Genomic DNA, 22,081 nt, shown 5'->3' with positions numbered 1-22,081 from the left:
TTTTTATTTGTGCCATACAGAACCTGCCAAACTCTGACAAATCATGGGAGTCCCTCCTGGGTCACATGATCTCCGAGCTGACGAAGGCCAAAGACGTGTATGACACCAACTCTGAGGAAACATCCGCTGTGAGTCTAAAGTTATGAAGGATCTACACACACACGTCCACATTAATTCAGTAAAGCTATTATGACCTAATCACATTATTAATTAGGTAAAAACAAATAAAGTATTCTAATAATGTGACTTGCCGTAAGTGTATTTAATAGAAATTGATTGTCGATATCACTGACCTACAGCATCAGTAATAGTAATGTAGACTTTCCAAATGATTTTCTTGATGAAAACCATTGTTCATTTCATGAGAATCCACCATGCAGTGCTTTGTTTACACCAAACACGAATTTATTAAAGTATTCATGGGATTCATTTACATAACATGTGAATAGAGCCGAATTATCATTATCTAATTATTATTTCATCTTGAGCGCATCTACTGCCCAAGTTCAGATAACGCAACTGAAATGAAAAAAGTTCATGCAGTGCTTCACGTTTGGAGTAAACCCAGGCTGGCACTTCATTTTAGTGTACAATTCAAACTATTAGTCAAATTTAAGCAAACTTAAGCTGCGGTCACACTAGAGTTAGTGCGTGCACGTATGAAAAGGGGTGGGATTAAACAAGATGATTAGACATTAAAAAAGCGAGCTATTAGTCCATATTTTAAATTTCTGTCTAGAGAGGTCATGTTTTGATCCTTGATTGGTCTCACGCAGTCAAGTGATGCAATTTCGCAGGTCAGTACACCAAGCTTAAACTTTCCAATGCAGTGAACAGTGAAACTTGACGCACGAGGTTGCGTTTCCGGTCTGACGCATTCACGTGCGTATAAAAGGAAGTCTATGGGGGGAAAAGTGCAGTGTGATCGCAGCCTAAGACTTTTAGCTCAAACTACTAATTAGCTTCTTATTAATAGTTAGTACGGTATTAGTAAGGAAGGTTTGAGCTTAAAGTTGGTTGTTTCAGCAATCTCTAAAGCACTTCTTATGTAAAGACAGGTCTGTAAACAAAAGTTTAAAAACACTGTTATCAATAGGAAATGAGCTGTTATTAATGCTGTCTTCTCTCTGTAGTTGAGCTCCAGTGTTTGGTCTCCTCAGTCCATTGAGTTCAGGCTCCAGCAGTTCTGTCTGCCCTTCCTGAGACTCTCCTGTTTACTGCAGCACCACCTGTATGGAGACAGCTTACCCGGCTGCCTGGTAAACACACACACACACACACACACACACACACACGCACTAGGGCTATATTTAAAAAATCACTGCTATATTTTGTTTTGCTGCTGTGTACAGTTGAAGTCACAATTATTATTATTTTTTTTTTTCAAAATATTTCCTAAATGATGTTTAACAGAGTAAGGAATTTCTCACAGTATTTCCTAAAATATTTTTTTCTTCTGGAGAAAGTCTTATTTGTTTTATTTTAGGTAGAATAAAAGCAGTTTTTAATTTTCTTAACCATTTTAAGGTTAACATTATTAGCCCCCTTAAGCAATATTAATCTTCGATTTATATAAAACAAACCATCGTTATATAATGACTTGCCTAATTACCCTGACTTTAACATATTTAACCACTTAAACTCTGTTGCTATATATTCCGCCTTAATTTTGCCTACCCAAATTTAAAAGCTTTCCAAATCCACATGCAGGGGTGTAAATGCAAAAATTTGGTATCATTTTAAAGAAAACCCTTTGAATTTTCATAAAACATCATTGAAAGTGTTTAAAATATCTGTATATGTCGTCTGTGTTATAATAAACACCTAAAAAAAGAGGTGCTTTTTTTTTTTTTTTTTTTTATAAACTCAAATTTGAAAGTGTACCTTTTAGGTTGTGTGTGGTCTAGCGTGCTGTAAATAATTTTGGTGGTTCCTGAACATGTTTGTAATCATAGGAAAAAAGAAAAATGTCTCCACCATAATCTATGCAAAAGTCATTGCACTCCAACTGATGAGAGGTGCTGTACAAGCCACAGAGAGCGATTCTTGTTTACATATTTCACTATTCTTTTGGTTGATCAAACATAATTCACTGTGTTTGGACCACGTCAGACATATAAAAGGATTACTTATGCACATCACCTCAAAAACAGAGGAGAATGGCCCTGAAGCGCACAGCATAAGGTAAGAAATGACAGCTGTCTGTGCTATCTGGGGCTGCTTATTGATCATAAATGTATTGTTTTCACTTCTGCACCATGGAAACCCTGCGATTCATTCGGCAACTGTTTGATATGTGAATATAATTCAGTTAACAGAATGCTAGAACCGTATGAGCACTGGCAAGAGCTTTCATTTGAGCTATAACTTGTACATGTGTCATATATGAACCATATGAAAAGGAAACGATGTTCAATACCCAGCTCGGGTATCCAAAATACTGTGTATTTAAGTGTAAATAACTTTTATACAGTAGAATAAAAACCAAAGTGATGCATATGTGCATAAAATATAGATTCTACACTTTCAAACGACACCACTTACGGGGGTCTGGTGCAATGCTAGCCCTTTAAATCTGAAAGCGAAAGTCGATGACGTCACGGACCCGGTACCGGGTCCGCAGAGTTTAAGTGGTTAACCTGTTAAGCCTTTAAATGTCACTTTAAGCTGAGTACTAGTATCTATCAGGTCAAATAGTATGTTCTGTCATCATGGCAAAAATAAAATAAACCATTTATTGAAAATTAGTTATTAAAACTATTATGAAGGTATATAAGGTGAATGTATATACTACTGTTAATCCTATAGAAAATATTGAAATCTGGGCTGTACTTGCTGTATGTATATATAGATTTACAGCACGCTTTAAATGTATTGTTGAAATGAAGGTGATTCAATAATGGATGTTGTTTGCTTCTCTCTGCTTCATGACAGGTGGAGGAGGAGTTCTCTCTGCTGACGCGCTGTCTGGGTTTAGCTGCTTCTGTTCAGTGCAGTGGATCCATGAGCAGCGCAGCGTGTCTGGAGTGGAACATCAGTGCTTTTGACTTGATCAGTCAGTGGTGCTCAGAAGTCGTCGCTCTGTCCGACACGCCCTCCCAGCAGTCTGCGGTCAGTATCTGCTGCTCCTCCTAGAGCGAGAGCCCATAAATATAACGCATTAATGTTTAATATAATATAATATTGATGAAATATTTGAAAAAATATTCTTAAGATATTTGAAAAGGCTTTACAAAAAAAAGGACTTGATTTAACAATGTTAAGGCCTGTGCACACTGAGACGTTTTTGCCTTGTGTTTTACCTCGACGTTTAACGCCTCGTGACTAAACAAAGAGCGTCAATGTGATCGTGCCTTTAAAAAAAAAAAATGCTTCATGCACGGTTTTGTTTTGACGCGCCGTGTTAAATCTTCTCCATCAATCAGATCGGCACTTTTGTTCACGTGCACGGAGCTGCTGAAGTAACAGTAAACAGCACTTGGAGGCGCTCAAGCGCATAATTGTCAATGCGAGCGCACATTGAAGAAGATGCCCAGAGGCGATATGAACGTGGAGCTGCTTATTGCTCTGGTGAACAATAATCATTTCATCATTGCTAGAGCTGGAGCTGCTGCTTGAACCATCCATGCTTGTTCGAGTCACCAGCAACTTTAACAACATGCGTGTGAACTTCCTCTCCTCCTCTTCTACTGTGTTATAAGCGGGTGTCAGAAGCTTAAAGTTGTGTAGCGCCATCTATCGTCAAAGAGTGATTTTGGATGTCTGAACTTTCTGAAATGGTTTTTTGAAAAACACATACACAACCACACAGACCCTTCCAAAAAATGACCGCAAGCAAAACATTATGGAGTGGAATGCAAGGGATGATTTGAGGGTTTAATAAAATGGCCAGCTGTTCCCGTTCAGCAGATATCACCATGGTCAATGCTTTAAAGGGTCACGAAACACCAAAACACATGTTTTGAGCGGTTGACAGTTGTAAATGTGTGCCACACTGCTAAAAACAGTATTAGGATACGTATATTTCACTAAAAAGTGAAAATTGGTTGTTTTTGCGTTATTTCAAGCTAATTCTTTCCAGTTTAAAATGAATTTTTGAAGCTGTGTCACGGCCATGAGATCTTAGTGTGTATTCCAGCGTGTAGACTGGACGTCTGTACCCAGGAGTACCTTATGACGTCTCGGAGTGTGCTGCATTCAATCATGAGATAGAATTCAAACCAATCAGCACACTCTATTGTGTATGCGGTGCAACTTCATTAATATGCATGATAGCTTCCAAGACTGTTTTTAGCTGTTACAGTGTTCAGACGGCAGAGAGACGCCACGTTGTGTTGCCAAGTGGCAGAACAAGAATTGTTTGGAGATGCAGGTCGTCAGTGTTGCTTTTATAATTTGCTGCAGTGAAGGTTTTATTTTCATTTTCCCTCTATGAGAGCGCAGCTGGACTCAGTGCATGGATTACAGTGCATGCAACGCTCGACAGAAATACCTGTCTAAGGAACTTTGTTTTACCTGAGAGCTTTTCCTCATATGGAAACAGTGAAATCCAGATTTGCTGCTCGTCTCATTTTAATAAAGACGCAGCTCCAGTTGGTGTTGATTGACCTGACCTACAGTTTTGGATCAGTGGTCTTTGTTTGTTTATTCAGAGGCAAAGTTAGTTGCTATGGTCAGCAGTACTCTTTCAGTGTTTAAAGACGGACATTGGTCAAATGATTTTCAAGTTAATAAAGTTTACCATACGTTAACATCATTACAATGTTATGGACTGAAAGATCTGTAAATGCTGCTCTCCGAGTGTAAACATGTTAGCACCACAATCAAATTTACCGTCATGGAGGATTTTCGCTGATTTTTGTGACAGGAATAACACACACACGGCTTTCTGACGCTACCTACCGTGTGCATTTAAGTTACAGAGAAATGCGGAGGGTTTTTTTTTTCTCTCATTCGCCGTGCGGTAACAAACATTGCATGAAAAATACACGCTTCCTGCAATTCCTCGAATTTAATAACTCGTTTGTCATGAGGGGCATGAAGGAAATTACTGAATGAAAGAGCCAAACTGCAGTTAAAGTCCACTATTTAATAATTTGGCAAACAATTTGATTACTTATGTCCATGTAAACACAGTCTCTGTCTTGCTCCCCTGCGTCTGTGTGTTTATTTTGCCTCTGAAAATTGTGTGTGCCCTAATCGACTGCAAATTTTTACACACCTTCCCTTATTCCCTCCTCCGACACTCCCCCCTAAACAGAGCTGGACACGCCCACTTTCCTGACTTTTTCCATAGTAGAGGTGTGAAAAACCCCTGCTGAAACTGGGGGTTTCATGGCCCTCTAAGGTGGCTTTTTGTCTCATTTCTAGTCCAAATATCAACAATTTTTTTTTATCAATGCTAGATGGACAGGAATGCAGGATTTCATCTTCAAGTTTTTTGCACATAATACAGCTGATGAAGTGAAACTGTTGAATATAGTGTAATTGAACATGTGGTGTCTCCTCAGTCTCTGTTAGGTCAGGACCCGCAGTGGGCTGCTCCTCGTCTCCTGCAGCTTCCCGACAATTACAACACCATCTTCCAGTACTACCACAGGAAATCCTGCAGCAGCTGCGGAAAGACCCCCAAAGACCCTGCGCTGTGCCTGGTGTGCGGCGCGTTCGTCTGCCTGAAGGGTCATTGCTGTAAGCAGCAGGGCGTCTGCGAGTGTGTGCTGGTAAGTGTGTACTGGAGCTTTGAATGAACTTGAGGCAATACTAATCCGCTTGCTCCGCTCGGTGTATGAAATACTGTTTCCGGATCCAAGCTTCTACTCATTTGAGTTAAGAAAATATTCCTTTATGGCCACTTTTTAGTCATTTGTAGAAAAAGATCCAAAGAAAATCGGAACACTGCCACTTTAGCTCTCAAAAAGTCTTTAATGTCACAACGTTTCGACCCACATGGTCTAAATCAAATAAAGCATTACAACTGGGAGTGCTCAAGAAATAGTAAAACAGCTCTGCTGGTTTTATCTTCATCCTCCTGCTAATGTAGATGTTGGACTGAAGCAGCTGATATTAATGTGCACTGAGGAAGAGCAGAGGTTTGCTAAAGAACTGCTGAGAGATTTCAGCTGCTGTCTGGGCTTTCACTGCCTTTCCACTCCTCCCTTTCTTCATGTTTTTAATACTTTTTCTCTGCATCATTTTATTACATTTAACTTCCTTTGTAAACTAATTACTAAGGGTGTCACGATCCTCCAAATCTTGATTCGATTACATTTTCGATTCTAAAGGCACGATTCAATTTTCGATTATGAATAATTAATTAATGACCAATTAATTATGTGTAGCCTACCGTTTAAACTACCCGACCTGGATGGTCTTTGTTTTACCCATAAACAAATCATACAGTAAGTGAATAAAGGCAAGATACACACATAATTACCACCTGTCAATCACTTTTTTTCTGCGGGACTTGTGAATAGGCAGTGATCTGTGTCGTTATAATGGCGTCGGTAAAAAAGACGCACAACCAACAGGAACCAGCCAACAATATCTGAGGTGTTCGCTAAAATGACTAAGTACAATTGAGTGAAAGATTGAAGCAGTCCTCTGACTGCCTGGACCTGCTGTCTCGAGCTCATGGCTGTGTGCGTCTGTGTCTGTGTGGTCACGTGATGTACATTTTCAGAGGTAGTGAGGAAGGAGGGCTGCTCAGAAATGCTACACGCCACTGTGGATGTCAAATCGTTGTCGTTCTAAAATGCCATTTAAAAACAAAGACAGTGTAAACAGGGCCTGAGTGTGTACTATTCGCGAGCGGATTTGCAACGTAATACGTACATAGCAGAGCTTGCAAAACTGTGTTTTTTTTTGTCGACAACATGAACGTTGTCAACATAACTCACTGGAAATCCAAAATGCTTCCACACCGGCGACTTCATTGAAAGAGGAGAGGGTTTAAGCTCTGTCGACGGGTCTCCTGCTTCTGCAGTTTAACAAGCACTTCAACAAGCATGTTTTTTTCCCGCTTGGCAAGCCAAGCTGACGTGACATGGGGGCGTGGCAGCATCGACGATTCTATTTTTTAATTCGATAATCGAAATTGAGCATAAATTCGGACACCCCTACTAATTACTTTTGTTTTCTTTGCTTAAATGGATTTCTTTGCTTGTTATCTACATCAGGTGAAAGTCCAAGTCAAAAACACCTTCAGAAAAATGCTTTCTGAAAGAAATACTTATTTCCCCCACTGTATACATCTTTTTTTCTGCCTTTTTTTTTTTTTTTATTCAAAAGCACTCCCAGCACTGCGGAGCGGCGACTGGTATCTTCCTCCTGATAAACGCATCCGTCATCATTATCATCCGAGGGCATCGCTTCTGCCTGTGGGGGTCTGTGTATCTGGATGCTCACGGAGAGGAAGACCGAGACCTACGGTAAACCTCCTATTGATACTGCATCTAGAATTCAGTCTGCTGTCTAGATTTTCAGCTGTAATTTATTTAGTTGATCGTGTGTTTTAAAAAAAAACTGCTCCTCTTTCCCACTGTAACATTTAATTTCTTGTCCCCACAGTCGAGGAAAGCCTCTGTATTTGTGCGAGGAGAGATATCGTGTTCTGGAGCAGCAGTGGGTCGCTCACACCTTCGACCACATCAACAAGCGCTGGGGTCCTCATTACAACGGACTTTAACAGGACGCCACTAATGCAGTGTAATATAAAGGAAACGCATTGAGTTGGTCACAGCCTGGGTTCATGTGAAGTTTAGTGTACAATCAAGCCTAATGACTAACAGTGTGTGTGTGTGTGCGTGTGTGTGTTTAAGTGAATTTTGTGTGTGGATTTATAGGGGAGATGTTGATTTTGTCTCATGGCGAAAGCACATCGAGTGAGTCTGTGTCAAGACACAAATGCAGGAATACTCCCATGTCATGGTTGGAAAACTGACATAGTTTTTGAGGAGAGAGACTTTTGAGAGCTAGACGAACGCATAGAAATCAAATCATGTTCACACATCGGGATTTCTCTCGGCTTAAACATCTCATTGGATCGACTGTGTGAGATGAAATATCAGCAGATAAACGCCAAACAAGAACTCGAGGTGTAGTTTCAGTCATCCTCAGGAATTTTACTTTATAATTATTATTATAGATTTTTTGTTGTGGTCTCAGATTTTAATATTTAAAGTGCTGCTATTGTTTGAAGAAAAAAAAGTAAATTATACCTTTGTAAAAAAAAGAAAATCATCTTTACATTTTCGTTCTCTCTTTTTCTTAATGAAGGCTGTTGGATGGTGGCTCGCTGGCATGTTGGGTTTATTATAAAAATATTCTCCTCTGAAGTTGTACAGTGTTTTTTTTCTAGCACATTATATTTAATAATGATCACTGGCAGAAAGGTTGTCATTTTCTCAGCCGAGGCTGTTTTAATATGATTTAACATCAAAAAAGTTCAGAAAATGAAGCTTATTTATCACACTTTGATCTAAAATAAATAGTTCACCTCAAAAATTCTATGTACTCACTATTTAGTCTTCCTCGAGTTGCTTCGTTTTTAGGTGCACAAACATAATTTATTATTTATTTGTTATTTATTTATTTATCTTCCCAGTTGATTCATATCTTAGCTAGCGACCTTGAGCATAATTCCTAAAATTCACCCAACAACAGCCCCCAAATAATGTATGAATTAAAAATCGCCCACCCATCCGAGTCCTTTTCGGTTTTGCAAGTCTTGACTGACTTTCCCATACTCCAGTTCCATTAACACCCTATTTTTTGCTTCTTGTTCAAACTGTGTATTTAAAATGAGCTGAATCAACACAATTCTTGAGGTTTTTCGGTGGGCAAATTAATTGTTTTATGTTCAATCCACTTAAATTTGAGAGGGAGGCGGGGGGAATTAATTAAGTTAGCTAAATCGATTTGTGTTGGAGCAATCTAAAGCAGGGGTGGCCAACCCTGTTCCTGAAGATCTACCTTCCTGCAGATCAGGGTTGAAGCTGAAATCTGCAGGAAGGTAGATCTTTAGGAACAGGGTTGGCCACCCCTGCTTTAGATTGTTCCAACACAAATCGATTTAGTTAACTTAATTGGCTTGTCATCAAATTTAAGTGGACTGAACATAAAATAATTAAGTTTTCCCCCCCAAACACCTCAAGGTTTGTCTTGATTGAGCTCATTTTAAATAAGTAGTTTGAACAAGCAGCAAAAATAGGTTTGGAACAGGGTTGAGCACCCCTGACCTAAAAGAAATTGTGGAACCCAGCATTTTTATATCAGTGTAGCTGGACTGGTGTCTGATGGCCCACAGGGGGCAGTGTTTTCCAAGTTTGCTCTAGAGTTTTAGAGCAAGTGAAGCCTCCTCCTCCAGGACTATGACGTTTTCTTATTTAAATGACGTTGTTATATGTAATTGTCAAACTATTTTTTTTTTTTATTTACACACCACTTTGACTAGTGTTTCCCTACTGTGTTCCTTGAAGCACACCAACAGTACCTATTTTTCCTGTCTGACCCATTAACTTTAGGTTTTGGAGTCTTTTCTTATATTCTGATGAGTGATTTGATTAGGGCAGGGGTGTCCAAACTCGGTCCTGGAGGGCCGGTGTCCGGCATATTTGAGTTCCAACCTCAATTAAACACACCTGCACCAGCTAATCAAGCTCTTTCTAGGTATACTAGAAACTTCCAGGCAGGTGTGTTGAAGAAAGTTGGAGCTAAACTATGCAGGACACCGGCACTCCAGGACTGAGTTTGGACACCCCTGGATTAGGGAGAGCTGTGAAATGTGTACTGTTGGTGTGTCTTCAGGAACAGGGTTGGGAAAACACTGACTTTAATAACTTTGTGATCTAAAGGGTTTCTGAGAGAAAGATTTTGAATTCGAGAACATTTATGCAAACTAAAATCTGTCGAAAAGGACAAAAAATAAAGGTTTAAGGTCATGAAGCGAAGACTATTTAATACGTAATACAAATATAGGCCTACATTTAGCGAAGGCTATAGTAAATTAAACGTGGTGTTCCTCAAAGCTCTGTCCTCGGACCATCTTTGATTGTGTAGTCTGTATTTTTCGGAGAGGGCATTATTGTTAATGATTTGGAAATGCATTAAACTGGATCACATCGACTTGATTATTACAGCCCGGTCCAGTGGTGGACGCTTGCGGTATGGCACACAGGGTGTTTTTTTATTATTTTCTTTTTCTTTTGAACGCAGCTTCTCTGTTCTCTTTTGATCCTTTCCCCTTTCATATTATCATATCAAATGACCCCTATTAAAACCCTTTAATCATTCGACTTGATGTGAGACCACATTGCGAAGACATTTAAAGTCCTTATTGAGTTGTATATAGAAATCGAATGCACGTGTTTAAATGCAGCACAGGTTCCTGTGTGATATTTTTTGTGTCCGTTTTGATCGTGGGTCACCATCAGAAACGATCATTCTGCATTCATTCTTAGGAAACCACACACACACACACACACACAGAGAGAGCAGAAAAAAGCATGTTTGGTTTGTATTGATGAGTTTGATTGGTAGGTATTGATCATTTCTGCAATCATGCCATGCTGGATTGAGGGAGGGATGGAGGTTTTCAGTGCACTTGAAGTTTGCTTTCGTTTCTTTTTGATTTACTGCATGCTGCTGTTTTCTGTTCCTTCTCTTCTTCCCTTTTGTATAGACAGAGAGTTGTGCTGAGTGTGACGGGTGGCTAACGCTGGTGTTCTCCCTGCAATGAATGCTTTCAGGCAGGCAGTAATACAGTACATTACTGTAGGTGCTGATTCAGACTTTATGACGTCATCTCTGAAAGGGTGACTTTTAATCACATTTAATGCAAAATGTAACATATGTGAATAAAATATACAGATGCTCTGATGTGTGCCTCTGTGTGGTTGGTGTATGTTATCTACTGCGTCCAATCAGAAACTAGTAATCACTAATATAATGCATGAACTTTACTACTACAAAACGTGCATAGTCCGGTGTTTCCCAAACCTGTTCCTAAAGGCTCACCAACAGTACACATTTTCATCCTCTTCCTAATCAAACACGCCTGAATCAACTCGTCAGAACATTAGAAGAAACTCCAAAGGCTGAAGTTAATGGGTCAGATGAGGGAGTCATCTAAAATATGTACTGTTGGTGTGGCTCTAGGAACAGGGCTGGGAAATTCATATTTGGCCCTTAAGTACTGCTTTAGACAAGCCACACACAAATGCAGTCCTTCCCAATCCTGTTCCTGAAGGCACACCGACAGTACACATTTTCATCCTCTTCCTAATCAAACACGCCTGAATCATCTAAAGCAGGGGTTCTCAACTGGTTTGGCCATGGGACCCACATTTTTACATGGTCATTAAGCCGCGACCCAAATTTTTAGGAACTATAATACAATTTTAGGAATTATACTTAATTTGTATTTATTTGTTAACATAAACAAGTAGTGATGAATACAAGAAATTCACCAAGACTTACAAATAAATCATATTTTATTGCTGTAAATTAACAAAAAGTAAAAACGACAAATACTGTTAATAATAAACTGTTAATAAAACATGTTTTCTGGTATCTAAATGTTGTTTTAATTTAGAAGGTTTCTTGCTCTCTTTTGAGAGCACCTCACTACATATGACACTGAGGCTTTAAGGCTTTTTTGTCGTCAATAGATAAATCCATACTTTACATATTCGGGGTAGTACTTGCGCTTCGACATATTTGTTGCAATAATTAAATTAAATTTCACATGTCAAACGGTACGGTTGTCGCGCATACATTTCAAAATAAAAGTCCGGTATAAGCAAAATAATTTTAAAAAATAAACTTTTGTTGTTTTTTTTGACCACACACTCCGCGACCCACTAAAAATGTTCCCTCGACCCACCAGTTGAGAAACACTGATCTAAAGGACATCCAAAATATTGACTGTTGATGCGTCTTCAGGAACAGGGTTGGGAAACACCTACATTTTTATTAGTTTTTAAATTGAAAGAAACTCGTATTTGGCTTGTAAGTGCTGCTTCAGATAAAAGACACACACACACACACACAAATGCAGTCTTTACATCTTCCTGACTACAAATGTAAAGTCTAATCAAGTGTTTCCCAACCCTGTTCCTGAAAGCACGCCAACAGTACACATTTTCATCCTCTTCCTAATCAAACACGCCTGAATCATCTAAAGCAGGGGTTCTCAACTGGTTTGGCCATGGGACCCACATTTTTACATGGTCATTAAGCCGCGACCCAAATTTTTAGGAACTATAATACAATTTTAGGAATTATACTTAATTTGTATTTATTTGTTAACATAAACAAGTAGTGATGAATACAAGAAATTCACCAAGACTTACAAATAAATAATATTTTATTGCTGTAAATTAACAAAAAGTAAAAACGACAAATACTGTTAATAATAAACTGTTAATAAAACATGTTTTCTGGTTTCTAAATGTTGTTTTAATTTAGAAGGTTTCATGCTCTCTTATGAGAGCACCTCACTACATTTGACACTGAGGCTTTAAGTCTTTTTTTGTCGTCAATAGATAAATCCGTACTTTACATATTCGGGGTCGTACTTGCGCTTCAACATATTTGTTGCAATAATTAAATTAAATTTCACATGTCAAACAGTACGGTTGTCGCGCACACATTTCAAAATAAAAGTCCGGTATAGGCAAAATAATTTAAAAAAATAAACTTTTGTTGTTGTTTTTTGACCACACACTCCGCGACCCACTAAAAATGTTCCCTCGACCCACCAGTTGAGAAACACTGATCTAAAGGACATCCAAAATATTGACTGTTGATGCGTCTTCAGGAACAGGGTTGGGAAACACCTACATTTTTATTAGTTTTTAAATTGAAAGAAATTGTATTTGGCTTGTAAGTGCTGCTTCAGATAAAAGACACACACACACACACAAATTCAGTCTTTACATCTTCCTGACTACAAATGTAAAGTCTAATCAAGTGTTTCCCAACCCTGTTCCTGAAAGCACGCCAACAGTACACATTTTTATCCTCTTCCTAATCAAACACACCTGAATCAACTCGTCAGAACATTAGAAGAAACTCCAAAGGCTGAAGTTAATGGGTCAGATGAGGGAGTCATCTAAAATATGTACTGTTGGTGTGGCTCTAGGAACAGGGCTGGGAAATTCATATTTGGCCCTTAAGTACTGCTTTAGACAAGCCACACCCAAATGCAGTCCTTCCCAACCCTGTTCCTGAAGGCACACCGACAGTACACATTTTCATCCTCTTCCTAATCAAACACGCCTGAATCATCTAAAGCAGGGGTTCTCAACTGGTTTGGCCATGGGACCCACATTTTTACATGGTCATTAAGCCGCGACCCAAATTTTTAGGAACTATAATACAATTTTAGGAATTATACTTAATTTGTATTTATTTGTTAACATAAACAAGTAGTGATGGATACAAGAAATTCACCAAGACTTACAAATAAATAATATTTTATTGCTGTAAATTAACAAAAAGTAAAAACGACAAATACTGTTAATAATAAACTGTTATTAAAACATGTTTTCTGGTTTCTAAATGCTGTTTTAATTTAGAAGGTTTCTTGCTCTCTTTTGAGAGCACCTCACTACATATGACACTGAGGCTTTAAGTCTTTTTTTTGTCGTCAATAGATAAATCCATACTTTACATATTCGGGGTCGTACTTGCGCTTCGACATATTTGTTGCAATAATTAAATTAAATTTCACATGTCAAACGGTTCAGTTGTCGCGCACACATTTCAAAATAAAAGTCCGGTATAGGCAAAATAATAAAAAAAAAAAACTTTTGTTGTTTTTTTTGACCACACACTCCGCAACCCACTAAAAATGTTCCCTCGACCCACCAGTTGAGAAACACTGATCTAAAGGACATCCAAAATATTGACTGTTGATGCGTCTTCAGGAACAGGGTTGGGAAACACCTACATGTTTATTAGTTTTTAAATTGAAAGAAACTCGTATTTGGCTTGTAAGTGCTGCTTTAGATAAAAGACACACACACACACACACACAAATGCAGTCTTTACATCTTCCTGACTACAAATGTAAAGTCTAATCAAGTGTTTCCCAACCCTGTTCCTGAAAGCACGCCAACAGTACACATTTTCATCCTCTTCCTAATCAAACACACCTGAATCAACTCGTCAGAACATTAGAAGAAACTCCAAAGGCTGAAGTTAATGGGTCAGATGAGGGAGTCATCTAAAATATGTACTGTTGGTGTGGCTCTAGGAACAGGGCTGGGAAATTCATATTTGGCCCTTAAGTACTGCTTTAGACAAGCCACACACAAATGCAGTCCTTCCCAACCCTGTTCCTGAAGGCACACCGACAGTACACATTTTCATCCTCTTCCTAATCAAACACGCCTGAATCATCTAAAGCAGGGGTTCTCAACTGGTTTGGCCATGGGACCCACATTTTTACATGGTCATTAAGCCGCGACCCAAATTTTTAGGAACTATAATACAATTTTAGGAATTATACTTAATTTGTATTTATTTGTTAACATAAACAAGTAGTGATGGATACAAGAAATTCACCAAGACTTACAAATAAATAATATTTTATTGCTGTAAATTAACTAAAAGTAAAAACGACGAATACTGTTAATAATAAACTGTTAATAAAACATGTTTTCTGGTCTCTAAATGTTGTTTTAATTTAGAAGGTTGCATGCTCTCTTATGAGAGCACCTCACTACATTTGACACTGAGGCTTTAAGTCTTTTTTTGTCGTCAATAGATAAATCCGTACTTTACATATTCGGGGTCGTACTTGCGCTTCAACATATTTGTTGCAATAATTAAATTAAATTTCACATGTCAAACGGTACGGTTGTCGCGCACACATTTCAAAATAAAAGTCCGGTATAGGCAAAATAATAAAAAAAAATAAACTTTTGTTGTTTTTTTTGACCACACACTCCGCGACCCACTAAAAATGTTCCCTCGACCCACCAGTTGAGAAACACTGATCTAAAGGACATCCAAAATATTGACTGTTGATGCGTCTTCAGGAACAGGGTTGGGAAACACCTACCTTTTTATTAGTTTTTAAATTGAAAGAAACTCGTATTTGGCTTGTAAGTGCTGCTTCAGATAAAAGACACACACACACACAAATTCAGTCTTTACATCTTCCTGACTACAAATGTAATGTCTAATCAAGTGTTTCCCAACCCTGTTCCTGAAAGCACACCAACAGTACTCATTTTCAACCTCTTCCTAATCAAACACGCCTGAATCAACTCGTCAGAACATTAGAAGAAACTCCAAAGGCTGAAGTTAATGGGTCAGATGAGGGAGTCATCTAAAATATGTACTGTTGGTGTGGCTCTAGGAACAGGGCTGGGAAATTCATATTTGGCCCTTAAGTACTGCTTTAGACAACCCACACACAAATGCAGTCCTTCCCAACCCTGTTCCTGAAGGCACACCGACAGTACACATTTTCATCCTCTTCCTAATCAAACACGCCTGAATCATCTAAAGCAGGGGTTCTCAACTGGTTTGGCCATGGGACCCACATTTTAACATGGTCATTAAGCCGCGACCCAAATTTTTAGGAACTATAATACAATTTTAGGAATTATACTTAATTTGTATTTATTTGGTAACATAAACAAGTAGTGATGGATACAAGAAATTCACCAAGACTTACAAATAAATAATATTTTATTGCTGTAAATTAACAAAAAGTAAAAACGACAAATACTGTTAATAATAAACTGTTAACAAAACATGTTTTCTGGTTTCTAAATGTTGTTTTAATTTAGAAGGTTGCATGCTCTCTTATGAGAGCACCTCACTACATATGACACTGAGGCTTTAAAGGTTCAGGACACCCCGAAGAACTTTTTTTTTCATATTAACAGATGTGTGTGTGTTGAGCATCAGTTAAGACAATGTTAGCACCTGTCAGCTTTAATTGTGGGGAAAACTGGATAATTTTGAGCTTTTGTCAGCTAATTTCAGCTTCCGGGTTTAAAATGATTTTTGGGGCGGGATCAAAATCGGCGACGTAGCGCAGTACTGCAAATGCAATGATGACGCGTCGGTTTCTCATTATTATTCATAGCGGAGTTTTCTTATCCTATGAGAAGAGCCGGCTGCTTAATTATTCATCAGACCTGCCAGTGTCAAGCCCGAGCTGAGAGACATGGAAACCACGGCACAGTATTTAGCCGTTCATGAAGGCTCATATGCGTTTGTTTCCATCATCCACGGGGTTTGTTGCATGTTTTCCCCTGCGATCTTGTCAGGGCCGATCATACAGCAAAGCTGTGTGTGTGCTGCTAGCATTTTTGTCGGGAGAGCAGCACGAGAATTAGAGAATGGCGGACGCTGTGTTTTATCAGGAGTTCGTTCACATTCAGACACATCGCCGTGCTGCTGTGTTTGCCTAAATCCTCCAGATTACCAGCAGGGTTAATGGTTAAAATAGACAGGTCAGGAGACCTGCTGCACTGAGTCTGCTGGATACGGGGATTGAGGGAGAATCCTCATTTATAGTGTTTACATGAACACACATCTTTATAATGATATAAATTGTGGTTGTCTGTATATGAAATTACGAATAACAAATGTAGCAGGGCATTAAATCACTGTTCATTTCTTTGCATTTTAACTTTGTAAACTATAAACTTATGCGTCTCCTCACGGTTTGTCTCATTTTGTGAGCTAGCTTCGTTCGCTCACGTTCTCCCCTGCTGGCCACGCCCACTCCTGCCCGATGCTCGCGGAGCTCCACGCCCATTAATCATGCATCTTTTGAAAAAATTCTGAAGTAACCGAAAGTGGGGGGTGTCTTGGCCCTTTAAGTCAATGCAAAGATGAAGTAGACATCCTACTGCACAATTCGAGTGAATGAGGCTGTGCGAATTGAGCATTTTGCGCACTTTCACGCTGCATTAACCAATCAGAAGCTTTCTCTAATATGGGTGTGATTATGACGTTGCGCCTGTTGTTGGTGTCCCAAGGGGAAATCTTCTTGCCAACACCAGACAACAGCTTATCAAACTGGGCTCCATGAAAGCCTCCATCATCCAGGTATAGTTTCTGGAGGACTTGATGAACTCGCATAGCTGAGTGCACCTCTGAGATCATGATCTAGTGGACAAGGCGCCGAATGAATCTAAGCTGTTTTTTCAGCCTTCCTAAAGCACACAAACACAGCTTTTCTCTCAATAAAAGTGATGTTAGCCATTTAGCAACGAGGCTAGAGTCACCAGTCATACAGAAGCCCTGCCCATGACGCGAATCGATGTCTATTGTGAGTGATTTTGACGTGCGAATGAAGCGAGCCAAAATGTTCACGCATCTATTTACGCGCAAATATTGTGATTTATTTGTGCGTGCCGCGTCTGGTGTGATCACAACATAGCAGCGTAGCTCAAAAATTGGTTTTCAACAGACAAATGTTCACAAACTGCTGCTTAAAATGAGGTGCATGATGTATTTTAATAACCATCTGAGAGTGTCTATTGCATAAGCCACAGAATTCAGAATCAGTTTTAGTAATGTTGGCTGGTTGTCCACGTTTTTCATCCGCAATGTGTGTATAGAAGCAATTCATTTTGCCTGACCACATACAGCATTAATGAAACCCTTGTCTTTTCTCATGAGGCTTAATCGTGGCCTCTAGAATCTGTGTTTATCTAGGACGGGAGAGACTCTAGTAACCCTTTCTGGACCAATTAACTACAGCAGATCATATAAGACCTCTGCAAACGTCATCATTCTGTTTTCTGATTCATTGTTTTTTTTTTATCTGCACAACACTCTTGATCACACTTTGTAAACATGAGCTGCCACATTAGCATCATTAGCACATTATTTAGCGTTTTGCTAACAGAAGCAGTCAGTTGTGCTTCAGCCCAGAAAGCAAACCCTCTGTCAGCTTGTTTGTGTGCTGAATGGAAAGTGGGTTGGCTGCACAATGGCTGGGTGAAGCACACACGCCGCATACACCGAGTAGCAGAGTTAGCTTAGCGAACTGGCTTTGTTTGGGCTGCTGAGGGCTCCGTTTATGCAGGTTTTGTCCATCCTGCATTGTAATGCATGCAGTGGATATTTTGATGCCACATTTATTTCAGCGTCTGAAGTAGGTATTGATTTTTTTACCAATATTATTAGAATATTTGCATAAAAAACCTATTGCCTAAATATACAGTGCATAATAAATGTGTTGATGCTGAAAATGAAGGTTTGTTTTCTACACTGTCTGGTTTTGTAGATGCATTTAAACATGATGTACAAAGTCAGATATGATATTTGCCTATATCATATCTGCATATATGCATATAAAACCGTGACTTGTCGCAATTACGCCATTATGGATGTGACATTTGCAGTCAACTTGTATCAAATTCACATTCTTAGAATGAGTAGAGGGCGAAGCAGTGGCGCAGTAGGTAGTGCTGGCGCCTCACAGCAAGAAGGTCGCTGGTTCGAACCTCGGCTCAGTTGGCGTTTCTGTGTGGAGTTTGCATGTTCTCCCTGCCTTCGCGTGGGTTTCCACCGGGTGCTCCGGTTTCCCCCACGGTCCAAAGACATGCGGTACAGGTGAATTGGGTAGGCTAAATTGTCCTTACTGTATGAGTGTGTGTGTGGATGTTTCCCAGAGATGGGTTGCGGCTGGAAGGGCATCGGCTGCGTAAAAACTAAGCTAAACTAAGGGACTAAGCCGACAAGAAAATGAATGAGAATGAGTATGCAACACATCTCATTGCAATTCGTAACTTTTAGATTTATTGACTATTAGGGATGCAACGATTAACTTTCACTATTAACTGCGATTTCATTTGTCACGGTTAATTAACCGTGAAGGTGTCTCAACGCCGCGTTTCTGCAAGGAACGAAACTGCTACAACTAAACAAAGTTATGAATACTGTGCGCTAGTTTGAAGTTCTGAGTTTGTACACCGAGGCAAATTAACTATGGCTAAAGCTTTTAACGAATGGTTATTTACATAGTTGCACATTGCGTGCACAAGTTTGTTATTTCCAATGGAGGCACGGCTTGCATTGCGGCTCACGCTTTCCAGGGACACCTAGTTGAAAGAATTCCGCGAGCACACCGCGAGTCACATGACATGAACTAGACCGTTCAGCTTCATACTTTGTATGGAATATACACATTTATTCTCCAAAGAGAACAAAAAAGAAATATAATATAATATAAAGTAAATATATTATATAATATATAATATAAAGTGTAATATAGTTGATCAAATGTGCCTTTCAAACAGATTTTCAGCAGCCTTTGACTGCATTTATTCTCTTCAAAAGGTAAATACTTAGCTAATAGCTTAGATTTACATTAGACAAATACAATTTTTTTATTGAATTGTTTATTCATTGTTCTGTTAATTATTTTTAAGTTTAAAATTATTACTTCTGTTTAAATGCCTAAACGTTTTTGACACTTTTTTCACTTATTTATAAATATATTGTAAATAGACTATTTAAAGTAGACTGTTTTTTACTTATTTTAAATAGACTATTGTTATATAAAAACACTTTAAAATGTAAGGTGTTTCATGTGATTTTCTAAACTAGAGGCAGGGCTGGAGTGGGACTCCTTTTTAGCTCTGGAGTTTCAAGCCTTAGACCGGCCCACCTCAGTCGATGACTGAATATATTAGTCATAAATAACGTTATTTCCAATTCAGTTTCTAATGACACTAACACGTCTTTTTCAAGGACACAGCTGCTTTAGAACTTCAAATGTTTTTTTTTTTTTTTTTCTGAAATAAGAACATTAATGCTTTATATCCAGTCCTTTGTAACGGTCGTCACACACACAATATATATATATATATATATATATATATATATATATATATATATATATATATATATATATATATATATATATATATGTACCCCTACATAAGTAACCCAAACAGTATTATATGTCTTAACACTAAATAAACTTGCCTTGCCTTGCCTAAAAATGAAAAAATATATTTTATACTGGGTAGGTTCGAACTCGGAGCGGTGGTGTGATAACGCAACATGCTAACCACTAGACCACAATGGCGCTATTAACTGAAGAAGTTTGGGATAAAGAATAAGTATTGCACTGTTATCTGCTGCTATTGATGTCAACTCGTTTTTTTTTAACCCCACTCTTTTTCTCCCCTTTTTAGATTTCTGATCAAGTTATGTCAGATTTATTAATGTAGTGAATCATCGGATTTTCATTGAGCAGGTGTAATATTCATTAATATTAATTAATATTTATTAAAGGTGCGCTGTTTTGGGTGGAATGATCGCAGGTTTATGATGATTATATCATCATTAACCTGCAGGCTGCATTTTGCTCACGGGGCTGCGAGAAAATAAATAAAAAGAGCGGAACTGCAGCAAAATAATGAATAAAAAGAGTGAGGTTATGGTCAAATGAACAAAGAAATGAAAAAAGTGCAACTGCTGAGAGTGCAAGCAGCTAGGGACACCTGCCTTCGCGGCCAAAGAACGGACCGGCCCACCAGGAATTCTCCCGGTCCTCCCGATTAGCCAATCCGGGCCTGACTAGAGGTGTTTTGAACTTAATGAATGTATAATAATTGTGATAACCGAGCAACCGTGATTATTCCTCAGACTATAATCGTACAACCAAAATCTAGAATTATTGCATCCCTAGTGGCTATGCGTATGAATTCATATGATCTAATTCGTACAATTTAGTACGATTTGCTCATCTCCCAGTGATGGTTCGGTTTAGGGGTGGTGTTTGGTGTCCATTTTCGACTGACCTCGAATTAGTTACTAAACTGACAAAACGTAAAATACTTACAATTTCTCATGAGATCTGTCTGGTACTTTAACAGTTTGTTGAAACATCTGTTTATACTTTTACAAACTAACCTGAGAGTTATGGGATCAGAAACATATCAATCTGTAAATGTGTTTTATGTTTTAATCGAGGGAAATAAACATCTGTTAGGTAGGTAACTAAAAAAGTATGTGAGTTTACAGCTTACAACATTATTGAGTTCCACAAAGTCGACTTGTGTTGGAACAATGAAGTTTAAAAAGTTAAAAAAGTTAAAAAATGAAGTTAACTTACAAATTTAAGTTGATTGAACATAAAACAATAAGATCCCACTTTATATTAAGTGACCTTAACTAATATGCACTTACATAGGAATTAATAGTTTGTTACCATGTACTTATTGTGTAAATACATGTATTTACTGTGTACTTATGCTTAATTAAATACATGTATGTAATCACATCTGTAATTAACCTTTGTAATTACATTTGTAAATACACTGTTGACCATCCCTTACACCTTAACCCACCCTTAAACCTACCCATACCAGCAAACCTGTCCATAACCCAACCTCTATCCCAACTCAAGAGCACCACAAGTGTTCTCAAATACATTATAAACACAGTAAGTACATTGTATTTATTTTTTTATGTAAGTACATAGTAATTAAGGACACTTAATATAAAGTAGGACCAACAATAAAGTTGTCCCCCCAAAAACCCAAGAATTGTGTTGTTTCAGCGCAATTTAAAAAAGTAGTTTAGACAAACAGCAGATATATTTTTGTATGTATATGATATAATAATGCTAATCAAAAGGATAGGAATAGTTTCTTTATATTCACTCAAAAAAAATAATCATATTTTGCTGCTTGTTCAAATGACTTAAATGAGTTAAAACAACACGATTGTATTTGTAAACATGATTAAGTTAACTTTGTTGTGACAATGACAGAGTGGTGTGGATCCCAGCCTTTTTCGCAGTGCTGTGAATTGGTTTGGATTGGTCATGTGTGAGCGCACCGCTTCCTCTCTGAAGCGCTCGCACAGGAACTTATCAAATTCTAGTGAATTATTAACCTCAGGACAGCTAGGAAGCTTTGAAAATCACTTTGGATATGTCAGAAACCGGCTATGGCAGGTAAGTCTTCTCGAAATGATCATTTCTGCTGGTTGAAATCAAGAAAAGCCATTAAATCGGGCAGACTGAAGCCAGAAAGAGAAATCGCAAGACGTGTTTCATGATAACACGCTGAGTGATCCTGTGTGCTGT

General features: G+C 38.4%; 2 protein-coding genes and 2 long non-coding RNA genes across 24 annotated transcripts in view; 2 read left to right on the top strand and 2 right to left on the bottom strand.

Annotated features, from left to right (window-relative positions):
* The window catches only part of ubr3 (ubiquitin protein ligase E3 component n-recognin 3), a 119,157-nt gene extending 110,824 nt beyond the window's left edge, over positions 1–8,333 (top strand). For all 8 annotated transcript variants that reach the window (NM_001423758.1, XM_087266438.1, XM_087266439.1 and 5 more), the window contains 6 exons: positions 21–128; positions 1,134–1,259; positions 2,935–3,111; positions 5,511–5,720; positions 7,288–7,427; positions 7,567–8,333. In NM_001423758.1, coding sequence (NP_001410687.1) covers positions 21–128; positions 1,134–1,259; positions 2,935–3,111; positions 5,511–5,720; positions 7,288–7,427; positions 7,567–7,684 — 879 coding nt within the window. In that variant the 3' untranslated portion in view covers positions 7,685–8,333. The remainder of the gene's footprint in view (positions 1–20; positions 129–1,133; positions 1,260–2,934; positions 3,112–5,510; positions 5,721–7,287; positions 7,428–7,566) is intronic.
* Positions 1,462–22,081, bottom strand: part of LOC141376049 (uncharacterized) — a 28,781-nt gene continuing 8,161 nt past the window's right edge. For both annotated transcript variants that reach the window (XR_015499131.1, XR_015499130.1), the window contains one exon: positions 1,462–3,131. This is a non-coding gene — a long non-coding RNA (uncharacterized LOC141376049). The remainder of the gene's footprint in view (positions 3,132–22,081) is intronic.
* On the bottom strand, positions 10,589–13,788 carry LOC147842236 (uncharacterized). The gene is made up of 3 exons (XR_015499161.1): positions 12,982–13,788; positions 12,108–12,799; positions 10,589–11,922 (listed from the first exon to the last, which is right to left on the bottom strand). It is a non-coding gene; the product is annotated as an uncharacterized LOC147842236 (long non-coding RNA).
* The window catches only part of myo3b (myosin IIIB), a 217,320-nt gene continuing 213,118 nt past the window's right edge, over positions 17,880–22,081 (top strand). For 3 of the 13 annotated variants that reach the window (XM_087267380.1, XM_087267378.1, XM_087267372.1), the window contains exon 1: positions 17,957–18,130. Coding sequence is in view for 6 of the 13 variants with exons in the window: in XM_087267359.1 (XP_087123485.1) it covers positions 21,943–21,949 (7 nt within the window). In the remaining 7 variants the exon portion in view is untranslated. Of the gene's footprint in view, positions 18,131–21,763; positions 21,950–22,081 lie in introns of those variants that run through there. The other 10 variants (XM_087267359.1, XM_087267358.1, XM_087267361.1 and 7 more) reach the window with 10 other exon arrangements.

This window comes from Danio rerio, chromosome 9, assembly GCF_052040795.2.
Source record: "Danio rerio strain M-AB ecotype USA chromosome 9, GRCz13ab, whole genome shotgun sequence".
Lineage (NCBI taxonomy): Eukaryota > Metazoa > Chordata > Actinopteri > Cypriniformes > Danionidae > Danio > Danio rerio.
The sequence above is the reverse complement of the archived record's forward strand: the minus strand, read 5'-3'. Positions and strand labels throughout refer to the sequence as shown.